The sequence below is a fragment of the Amblyomma maculatum genome, chromosome 10 (assembly GCF_055883805.1).
Source record: "Amblyomma maculatum isolate TAMU_Amacu chromosome 10, ASM5588380v1, whole genome shotgun sequence".
Taxonomy (NCBI): domain Eukaryota; kingdom Metazoa; phylum Arthropoda; class Arachnida; order Ixodida; family Ixodidae; genus Amblyomma; species Amblyomma maculatum.
This window is the reverse complement of record NC_139353.1, coordinates 24,233,942-24,245,551: the sequence shown is the minus strand read 5'-3', so window position 1 is coordinate 24,245,551 and position 11,610 is coordinate 24,233,942. Positions and strand designations below refer to the sequence as shown.

General features: G+C 41.7%; 1 protein-coding gene across 1 annotated transcript in view; it reads left to right on the top strand.

Moving 5' to 3' along the window:
• The first annotated feature begins 30 nt into the window (after positions 1-30).
• LOC146175884 (uncharacterized) overlaps positions 31-11,610 on the top strand; it is a 56,501-nt gene continuing 44,921 nt past the window's right edge. The window contains exons 1-7 of the mRNA XM_084582249.1: positions 31-219; positions 5,550-5,638; positions 5,813-5,918; positions 6,188-6,257; positions 7,502-7,785; positions 8,759-8,928; positions 11,285-11,366. Coding sequence (XP_084438375.1) covers positions 172-219; positions 5,550-5,638; positions 5,813-5,918; positions 6,188-6,257; positions 7,502-7,785; positions 8,759-8,928; positions 11,285-11,366 — 849 coding nt within the window. The 5' untranslated portion in view covers positions 31-171. The remainder of the gene's footprint in view (positions 220-5,549; positions 5,639-5,812; positions 5,919-6,187; positions 6,258-7,501; positions 7,786-8,758; positions 8,929-11,284; positions 11,367-11,610) is intronic.

Genomic DNA, 11,610 nt, shown 5'->3' with positions numbered 1-11,610 from the left:
CCTCTCCCAAAACTATACCGAAACGTCTGTGGACGCCGTTCACTGGCGCTAGTTGTCGGTCCCCTCAGCCAACATGGACGATGGCAGTGCGGTTTCAGCGAAAAGGGATGAAATTGGCGTTCGCCTGCCGTCGATCTGAGCTTGAAAGGTGAAAAATACTGCAAGTTCAGCATGGCTAATGGCGAAGAAGGCTTCCTCCAGTCCCCTCTAGCTGCGTGGGTGAGTGATCCAGTTTCGCGTGGTGCCTTCTCACGATCGGCTCTCGGGCGCTGGGGTTTACGAAAAGAAAGTACAAAAAAAGATCGCGTGGGATCGAAATCAACCTCTTACGGATTCCCGAGACTAGCTGCTATTTTTTTCGTTGTTGTTTCCACTTTATTCTTATTGATGCTAGCGATCAGCAGCTAGGAGAAGTTGTTCCAGTCGCACAGGGCTGTCAAGTTTAGAGTCAGGTGCAGTGAGGTTTGTTTATGTTGTTGCTCCCGTGATACTTTACTTGTTAACAAAGCGTGCGAGTCGCACGAAGTAGTCATATTAAACAACCACAGTCCCAGCTCATCAATGTTTTATCCTGACTATTCCGTCCGCTTTCAGATCGATATAGTTGCAAACGAAGGGCTCGACGTGGATCGACAATTAAAACAATGGCTCCTTTCAGAGGCTGTTTTCGTTTTCTTTTTTATTCCTCTTTGGAGACTTCTTTGTCCCAGGAGTGAGCCGCGTTGCAGGTCATTGTATCGGAAATTAAACTCGAGTCTTAAGTCTATAAATACTTTCCATTCGTTTGTGGTTTATGTGCTCATTTTCTGATCATCACTCGTGTGCTTATGACTATCTGCGCGATCTCTTTTTGCTTGTCGCTTTCTCCGTGTTCCGAACATTTTCTTTTTCTCTTCTTAAGTACCGGCAGTTTTGCTTTTACGGTCACGCAACGACAAACAAAGTGATGACGAGGCCGTCGTTATGCAAATGCGTTTTCCCAAGCGTTGTCTCCACTCGTAGCTAGGAATGAAGCTCGCCTGTAGAGCAGTTGCTTTGCTTGCATTGGCTCCACAGATAAACTGAAAGTCTTCGGAGTCGCTGAGCCTTGACCAAAGGCAGTAGAGTTCTCGGCTTGAAAGCTGTAGTACGAGAAAGCTCTTGCTCACTCGCTCGTGTAAGCAAGTCGCGACGTGGGAGCTGGGCGGATTGCATCTCCGAGTCGCTAGCCAGTGTGGCTTCCGCGCTGTGATAATCACGACTGCAGTATGCTGTGCAGGCTCCGTTCAAGTGTACTACCTGCAGCGCATCAGTTAATTGAAGACACACGGCGAATGCATCATCGGCTAGCTGTTGATTCAGTGAATAAATTTAGTGAGCGCAATCCGCAAACGTAGGACCGCAAAGCAGTTCGAGCGCTTCAGGAGGAGCAACGTTTGAAAGATTGAAGCGAAAATTTTCAAAAAACCGTTCTAAGTCTAAATGAATTCGCCGAGACATGATTACCGAGCTGTTCCTGTTCATGCTAGCTAGGCTGTCAAATGATGGCCACTGCAGTGAAATTTACATGCCAGCTGTTTAGAAGGCTGGAAAATATTCCTGCAGTATATGCTGTTCAGGTACATCTTCTTAGTTTCAAATGTATGTACTACACAAAAAAATCTAGTTAACGTGAATTGTTTATTACAATCTTGTGCACATTAGCTGGTGCAAATTCTCAAAGCTCCTGATTAACAAGCATGTGTAATTGTGCAACACTATGATGAGATGAGAAGTGTCATGTTACTGGTATTGCAAGCATAGGCATGCACAGGGTTCTGCATTAGGGGGAGCGAAGTTACTTCATTCCCCACCGCTCCTTTCCCCCCTTCTTCATGGCCCTTATACAGCCAAAACATAGCGCAAAGATGAATGGCTACAAAACATTTTTTTGGTTTACAGCATGGTTGACAGCATCAACCTCAAATGGAGTAGGAACACACACAAAATACTCTGCGCTTAACAAACAAAACAAGCTTTTGCCATGGATGCAGAATTGAAAATTACTCGACGCGCGACTCACAACGGTTCCTTCATCAAGTCCCGGCCTTTCCGGAGGTAACGGTAATTTGAACGCAACAACAGCACGAGGCCTCGGCCGCCAGTATAGTAAAAAACATCTGCATGGCCATAACCCTGCATATTTAAAAGCGACGGCACAGGTCCGCCAGAGTGAAGGAATGGGGATGAACTTGGCACCCCCCCTTTGAGGATTAGGGGGTGGCTGCCCCTTGCCTCCCCCCTCTGCGCTCGCCTATGATTGCAAGGATGTTTTTCTTAGAAGGCCTCCTTCTATGCAAACTTGTTCTGCGTTTTGTCTTTTAACATCTTGTAGAAATGTATATAAACTAGAATATTACACAGCATTCTTTTCTTTGTGACCTACAATGCAAATTGATTGTTGCTGTGCACTATTGCGTTAGAAAGAAATGCGAACATCGTCGCGGGACCTGTGCATCTTATAATCACGTCTGTACCTGGTGGTAACAAAAACATGCTAGAGTTGCCGATTATTGTATCGTGGACAACTCTAGTGCAGTTTTGTTACTGCACAGGTACAAGTTTGATGAGAAGGAATCAAACATTGAAGCGGGTAGGTGTGGCATTATTCATATTTCTTTTTATCACTCCTGTACATATGCCTGGGTATTGTTTTATAATTTCAGTGTTGTATTTAACGTGCTGATAAGGGAGCAGTTACTCATTGACATCCACCCAAATGCTAGAATTTTCTTTTTTTTATTTCAAGGTTCCCTTGAAATCTGTGTAGCTTTTCCTTGTAGCTGTGTGGCCGGGCTTGGTTAGATACCGATGAACAGTTTCTCCCTTGTTACGAATTTATTTCATCCGTGAGGCCCCTCTAAAACATTGCATGTACTAACACCATTTAACAGTGCTTGCATAACCTCTTGTTCATAGCTGAGAGATCTTATTATGCATACTTCTTTTGTAGTTACTTTGTATTGCATGTCTTAAATTCGCTGGCATTTTCTTTTTAACCTGCAATGGCTCATAGACACTTTACAACAGCAGCTGGGAGTGACATTTGAGAAGCCATACTAGTGTCCTTAACAGGACCATAAAATGATATTTACTAAGGCCAGAAAATGTGCATGAACAATCGATATTTCATTGCTTGTTTCTGAAAAGCAAATATCCTTTAAGCTAGTTTCAGTGGCACAAAAAATATTGGCAATCAGAAATAATGCTGGTTCCCTTCAACTGAACACGTGCCACTGTTCAAGAACAACGAAAACAGATCTTAACTGTGCCCTACTACACCCCATCTTACCCGCATCGCTTGGGCACGCCCAATTTCCATCAGTGAGGAGGAGCCAGCTAAGAATGCACGCTGAGGTGTGACCCTGTTTGTTTGTGAGGAGCAGTTTAAAAAAATTATATTTAAAATAAAGGATCTAGGGACAGCTTTGTATTTGGCTCAGATACTTGCAAAAACCACCTCTACAGATATTTCACATTAGAATATGACCATAGATATCTCTTCAGTGTCCCTTTAAGCGTCTTCCTGACTCATTATACATTATATAATGCCCTACCTTATCTGATAGCCTGTCGACTGCCATCCCCAATCTGGCATTCTTTAAAATATATTGCTGATTAGGCACACGTGGCAACTGGTCACTTTAAAAGAGGGAATCTGCTTTCCTTTTTAAGAACTTTGTTCATGGCATTTGTGGAGGCCGCTTTTTCTCAGCTTCTCAGCTTTGTCATTTAATTGCTTCCTAGTTTTGTTATTGCCAAACTTGTGGGTGCATTGACTTTGGGTTAGTATTAATAAAAATGTTTGACTGTTCAAATTTGAACTAGTTCTTACACTATTCACTTTTAGAAACCTTTCGTTCAAATGGCTTTCAGCAAAAGTGGGCTGTAGCAGTCAGAATGTCACTGTCGTAATATCAGTCATACCATATTTATGGCAAACAGCATACAGACATACATGTTTCAAGTGTAGGGAGAAATAGATCCCATTTGCAATAATTGCTTTTAAGGCCAGTGGATTCTATTGCATGAAAATATACTGAGTGTATTATCCTTTTAAAACAGTACTTCCACATTTATTATACATATTCTAACTTTGCTAATTCTCTTCTAGGATAAAAGTTTGTGAAGAACTTTTGTGATTTCTTCATATAAAATGAACATTGCTTTGTAAATGCTGTCAGTCAAAGGGGTCCTGCAACATAATTTGAGCAAATTGTTTTGCTGTTTTGCTGTTGCAATTGTTGAATTACGACAGTGGTATTGCTACCGGTCGTAACATGCATATTTTGGTATTTAATATTTTATTTGATCAAGAACCAATATTATGGCACTGACAATGTCGACACACGGTGGTGGTTCTTTGCAGCGGATGTGATGCCAACTGGCGAGCATTTGACGATAGATAAATAGCAAGTGCGCTGAAAATTGTGTCCATTAGGAAAAACATGTTATGTGGCATTGTTGCATTCTATATTAAGTCAATGTATCCAATATGTTCGCTTTAGACAAAGACACTACAAACGCAAGTGACACAGAAAGCACCAACAGAGGCACTGGTTACTACTCTGTATCAGACTATCACGACCTATACACGCGGAGAAGCATTGCATGGCCCCTTTAAGGACACTCAATAACTTGCCGCACCTGTGATTCAACCTTAAAAATAGTGAGGAAATCCGGAACTTTTTTTTTTTATTAACTGCAATAAGGATAGTAAACTACAGATTAAAGTTCCAAATAAACTGATGTCAGAAAAGACCAAGCAGGAGGTCGACTGTGTTAGCTGAGATCTCTGACACCAATAAGTGGTCCTAGTTGGATTCATGGACTGAAGGAGCCTCATGACTGTTTCAAGGCACTGCAATCTGATCCTAATTGGCTCCAGCTGATACAATGCAATGCATGCTCCCAGTACTGTATATATGGTGCAAAGGGATTTACCCGGCTTCATCTGAAATTGTACTCTTTCTTTTGCCACGAGCTATAAATGTATAGCATTCAGCTGGCTTCTTTCTGTTGAACCTGCATTTAACACCTATATTATAGTCTGAAATGCCACCTTGCTTCTACGGCAAGTGGGACCAGCTGGTTTACAGCATCATGATGATGATGATGATGATGATGCTGTGGCCCAACACTGTTCAATGGGTGATCACAATGGGTTCTGGATCAGCATTTGCAACCGTGATCGAGTGCTGTTCACCAAGCACTTGATGGAGACTACCTAGCCTCCAGCTGGCATTAACTGAACTGAGTTGCTACCACCTGATGCAGAAGTAATTTGGCCACAGTTGTACTTGAAGCTTCGGTTTGAATTTGGTACCCAGAAGCACTCAGACTTTCTTCTGAGCAAATTTCATGACGCTTCCATAGTGTTAAAATGGTTTTGACAACCATTTGAATGTGTTCACCACAAGCAGTGCAGATAACTTTGTTCAAGAATTCAACTGCTGTATCATATATTCAATAGATGGCGATGTACTTTTGTGAGGCGTAAAGTTGTGAATACTTTTCTCCTACTGATGCAGGTCAGAACATTCTATGATGATGATGGAAAGCCACTGGACTTCAAGCAGCTCTGTGATGGGGTCTTTCTGCATACAGTCTGGTTGCAGATGTGAGTGGCTTATTGTGGCTGTTTTTTATTATGTCTAAAGGTGAAGCAGTATGGCAGGGCATAGATTGGTAATATGCTCCGATTTTTATTTATATTCAAAACTTGTATACAACAACGCTGTCAAAAATGTGTGTAATATTTCTTTTCCCATCTTTCTCTTTTCTCATACTGCAGTGATGCCCATCCCATGTACTCCGGGGTAATAAACCCAGCTACCGACATGACTGCCCGATTGAAGAATCTCAACATGCTACTGCACAACATCAAAGTGTTCTACGAGGTGAGATTTTGCATTGTGTGAAAAACACTGAGCAGGAAGCAGTGAATAGTAGTAGTCCCTTTGAAAACAATGTGAGCTTAGTTCTTGTTACAATACTGGAGGAAGGGGCTAATAAGATCACTGGTGTTGTTCTGGGTTCATCTGTCATTAATTAATGGATTATGCCTCAGATGTTAATTCCAGACAGCAGCTTCTTGCATTGTAAATGTCTTTGCCGCTATGAAGCTTTTTGTGTAACGTGTGCATTGTGGCCCTTTTCATTGCTTCAGGAGGTCCTGGAACAAGTACTAGTTATGCACCTACCTAATGTGGTCAGCATTGCCAAAGGAACTTTTGATGGTAAGTGACTGTTTAGTGCCAAATATCCCACCCGCTGGAATGTATGAATTAATTTTTTGCTTGAGCAAGCAAAAAAGAAGTATAGTCCGAATGGCAAAGGATTGGGTATTTAGTGTATATTTGCATATGAATCACACTTCACAACTATACTTGAGAACTCTTGTAGCAGTGGATACTCTATGACTAGCTTAGCTTCATTTACAATTACAATTGATTTACAATAATTGAAAGTCACAGAATACTTAATGTTTGATGTGCCATTGAAATTAATGCCTGGTAGTCCTTACAAGCATGACAAGTTGTGCCTATGATGAGCGATTCTTTTTTTTTTTTTTTTGTGGTATTTGTTTTGTTCATACCTGTGTTTTGTGGAAAAATGTTTCTCTATACTTTCAGCTATCTGCGCTAAATATTTAGATTATCTGATAATATTTTATATGGGACCAGTTTTTAAAATTCATATTCACTTTGCACCGAGTAATTTGTTATCGTATTTACTTGAACCTAGGCTGACCTAGATGATCTAAGCCGACACCAGAACCATTGGAGGCTGGGAGAAAAAAAGAATGTTTCTTAAAATGTAAGCCAACTGAAAAATGCGAACATTAAGGACGACAAAAGCTACAAAATGCAAGCGAAAAAAGCTGCACACCCCTTTCTCGCAAACTTTCAAGCGCCTTCATATTTACAATGCGCAGGCTGCCAGGTTCTGTGGTAGGGCGAAGCTCCATGACACATGAAATTCACAGTCTTCCTCTAAGTGCTTGCTTCGGCTACAGGAAGGGATAGAGTTCATTACATTACTGTCTTTCAGAGGAATTTTGTATGGGCAATGCCTGTGCGCCAGTTTTTCAGTTTAAATGCAAAATCATCATGTGTTACGAATTATAGTCAGATATTCTCGAACCTAAGTTGCCCTTAATTTTTTTTTATCTTGTGTTCTTAATAAAACTATCGGCTTAGGTTCGAATAAATACCGTATTTTCTTGCCTCTAATACGTTTGCTTTTTCTGGCCACAGTTTGCAGAAGATTTTGTCTCCAATTTAGCTTGGCAGTATTAGAAAAATATCAGAAAAATATTCAGTTCGATTTGCACTTTGCTTTAAAAGAATATTCGAATTCACTTCAGACGTAAAATTTATTTATTCGCACAGCTGTAGTTTCCACATGTCCTTCATGTCGGTGCTCCTGCTACTGTCAACATTACAATGAGCATTTTGATTTTTTAAATTCTCTTGTGCAGAGAGCAGCGAGCAGGAGCTGAGTCGTCTGCTGCTGTTGATGCTGGGCTGTGCTGTCCAGTGTGGCCGCAAGGGGCGCTTTATCGAAGCCATCCGAAGGCTGGATTTGGCCACCCAGGCCGCTCTGGCCGAAGCCATAGCCTCCATCACGGACAACCCAGATTCAGTCTGGACGCGAGACTGGGGTCGCCTGGAAACCCTGCCCGAGTCTGACCGGCCGCGCATGTATGCCACTCTAGTCCGCCATGTGGCCACTCTCGCGCGACAGCGAGACAGCGCAGCACAGGTTTGTACTCTTGAGTGTCGAAGCAGTTTTGGTCTGGCTATACAGAAGGCAGATAAACAGAAGCAATGCTGTTACATGTTGTGAGCGCTCGGTTCAGGTATCAGACATTCGAGGTGTTATATCTAGCACACAACAGGGTGTTTTTGACTATTTGGCTTGGGTTGAGTGTATAGTATTTGTGTTTTATTGCGTATCTCTTGTATGGTTCCATCTAATCTTACATCGGCCGTGAACATTTAAACACTACATTTTGTAAGGTGGGCAAGCAAATATAGGCTCTTAGTGCATGCCGAGCTGCTGCAACCCTAGGTTATCATAGTACCTACTTGAAGCTTTAATGTTTCTGTTAAGATTTTTTTGTTTTGTTTTGTAGATACGATTTATATAGCAGTTTTGCTCTGAACCAGTTCACTAGAAAACTGTTGATTCTCGTTGGTGCATTGAAGTTGCAGCTTTTCATGCTTGTTTCCTCCAGTGGATTTTGCTAGTAGCTAGAAGCACAGAGTAATATATTGTACAGAAAATGTGGCGATATGCACATCCATTTTATTATAAGGTGCTTAAAGTAGCTTTGTAAAATGAGGGTGGCTTCTGCTCCTGTTGCATGCCATTATGGGGCATAGTCATTGTTGTTATTATGTGCAAAGGCACAAAATCTATGGGGGGCATTTCTAAAGGGTTTATGGAAACTGTTTGAGAATAAGGCTGTCTTATACCAGGACGGTGTTTATATGGTTCTCACTGAGTTGTCTATCAGTTTGGCATTGTTCTGCAATGCTCTTGCCATACTGATTTTCTAAGTCAACAGGGCAGGTGCCAGGGTGAAGCAGTAGTCCTGTTTTGATCTATAGATCAGAATGAATTCTTAGTTTGCAAAGGCATAAGAAAGGTGTGTAACGTTTGTATTCACGTGACATCATTATGATCATTAGGCCTGGTGACATCCGTTTGATGTGAGGCGTTGCTGTTCCAGCGTCTTGTGAACCTGACGCTGGAGCAGGAGTCCAGTGGCACTCTGGATGCCTCAGGGGAGCAACTGTGGGGCGGTGGTGATGCGGCTTCATCATCCCAGGTGGCCGATTCTAGGCTAGGTGTGGAATTGGCTGACGCAAAGGCAAAGCTTCGTCGATGTCAGCAGGAACTGTGAGTGTGGCTGCAGTCTCATGAACTTTCCTCTTCTCTTTTCTTTTTTTTACTCCGTCTCATCAAACCACAGTGGCCGAGTAGCTGTGGCATTTGGCTGTCGAGCACACGAGGTTTTGCCACAACAGAAAAGGTTATCTTGTCTGTGGTGGCCGTTTCGATAGAAGGGAGGTGAAATTGTGTGCATTTGCTGTTTGATATCATTTGTGCATGCTGATGAACTTTAAACGGTCAGAATGGATTTACAGAGTGGGGTAGAAGATGCAGTGGCTGCCGATATGAGGTGGACCCATCCTTTGTTCCAAAATTTTTACGCATGTGTCATTTGAATAAGAAACCTTTGCATGAGTGAAAATTGTAGCATGTTCCTTATGATATTATTATATGCTTTATTGCCAATGGTTTAACAGTGCATGAAAACAAGACCATAGGGCTGAATTCCACGAAATAAATTTATAATACATTGAAGTTAAGGCATGCAACTGTTAAGACGGATTACGACTCCTATTGCAGTTTTGTTTTCTAGCAGGCTCCTAGTGTGTAATACCAGCATGCCTCAGTTCGAGTAACTGATTACGGTGGAGGTTCTTCCCTTAATCAGAAAATCTTGGGGCACATCTTTACCGAATTGTGGTGACTCAGAGCTGTGAATGAGCGAGCTTCATGCTTTTTAGAGTGGGGAAAAATAGCTGTGAAGCATTTACTTCCATTTGCTTATAGCTATGAAGTATTTGCGGCGAAGCTGGTGTGGAAAGTGTCTGCATGTAACGAATGGGGTATCTTGCTTGCAGTAGTGGTTTTTGGACCTTGGGCAAGCATGCAGAACAATGGCCTGAAACTGTCCAGATTATAACCTGACGATAAAGGTTTGTGCTAAAAAGAAAATTGTGGTAGCTGCCTGTGGCACTAGTGTGGGCATTTGTTTGTGTTGTTTTGTTGCTTTGCGTGCTTTGAGCTGTGTTTTTGAAGAAGTGGTGTATTGAAGCCTTGGCTGTCTCTTGCTTGTATGCTTGTCTGACTTGTCTTGTGTTGTGTCCTCTTTGTGTGCTTTTACTTCAAAGTAGTACAGACAAAAAATTTTAGTTGCACATTTTCTTGTTATTGATGCATAAAGCATTACTGTACATGGATCATCCTTTGGTATTTTCCTACCACATTAAGTAATTTATAATAAAACTTTTTTTATGTCACTTCTTTCGGTTTTAAACAACCGAGCGATCACTAGGATGTCAGAGTTGCTTAGAGGTCACATGATGGATGGAAAAACTTAATTACACACCATTAAGGTTGTCATTGGCCACCACTTCCTCTCATGTCCTGTCCAAGAAATGCTGTACATGGCAGTTTCATCACTTCCTTATTTACCTAAGCTCTGTCATTAATTAGCATGGTGCAGATGTCTGTCTGGGAAAGTGATTTCCTATCACCGTAGAGTGGTTTAATTTTCATGTCCATATTTCTTCAGAGCACGGTGTCGCCCTCTGTTTAATACAATGGTGTTAAGCTTTCCATGTCACAAAAAAGCTGGCGTCATCTTCATTGGCGTTAGCATTGATGGCCATCAGTGAAAAATTCTGGTGCAAGCAAAATGTTAATAAAATTTAGGAACATATCTAAATATGTTTTGATTTGGGGCAGAATTCTCATGGTGGTTCGTGTGATCATAGGTAGTAAGCTGAAAAGAAAATTGGAATAAGGCGGGTTAGGACCAGTGGTTTGTAAGACAGGCACTCTGCTTATGTTCCATGATAGGCCGTTGGTTCAGGCTGAATAAAGTTGGACCTAGTGGCTGCTCTGGGGTCCTTGACTTGATGAATTGTCTTAGGGAGAGACATACTTATGTGTTAATGATGAATTATGAGTGTGCAAACAAGCAATTAGATAATCATGTGAAAAAGGTCAACATGGATCACGGCACTAATGACACTATGGTCTTTTATATTATTGTCTTTAAAACCAGCAGAGCACGCCGTGTGGCCACTCATACACGCTGGAAATGAAAACAAAACTGCCTTTGAGAAAGTAAAAGGAGTACTAATGCACTCACTACTCAATGGACACCTCAATATCGAAAGCCTGAGCACTCCTCATTGAGAAAGAAATAAAAAATTTGCGCCGTTCATGCAGGCTACTAGAGGCTAGCGTGGAGCATAAAATAAAAAGAAAGAAAGAGAAGGAAGGCAGTGTGCGAGTGTTGAGTATGCAATGTGCACGAAACCTGTAACTGCGATTGTGTTTTACTCTTAACAGCATTGACTAGGCGTTCCCCGAGTTTTATTCATTGCTTTCGTATACAAGTAGTTCGCAAGTTCTGCTTTGGAGATAATTTTATGTCATGATATTGTCTGTGTTGCAGAGAGGAGAAGCTGGAAGTGCTGTCTGAACAAAAAGAGGAACTTGGTCAGTTGAAGGAGGCCATTGGTCGTCTACGACAAGAGGTACGGGTCCCATTCGTCTTAGTATTTTCTCGTTACTGAATTGGTGCAGGTGCTCCTTCAACCCTTCCTTGCCATCCTATGAATAACTTCTTGCCATTACTGTTTTTCTGTGGAATCATGAATTGATGAATGATTCAACTTTGTTCAATGAAATACCAAATAGCTGAGCACCAAGGGTAGTTCTGTGGTCCAAGGCCCTGTAGGGTTTGTTTTTCATTGTTTCAGAGAATGTAAATTTGAGTTG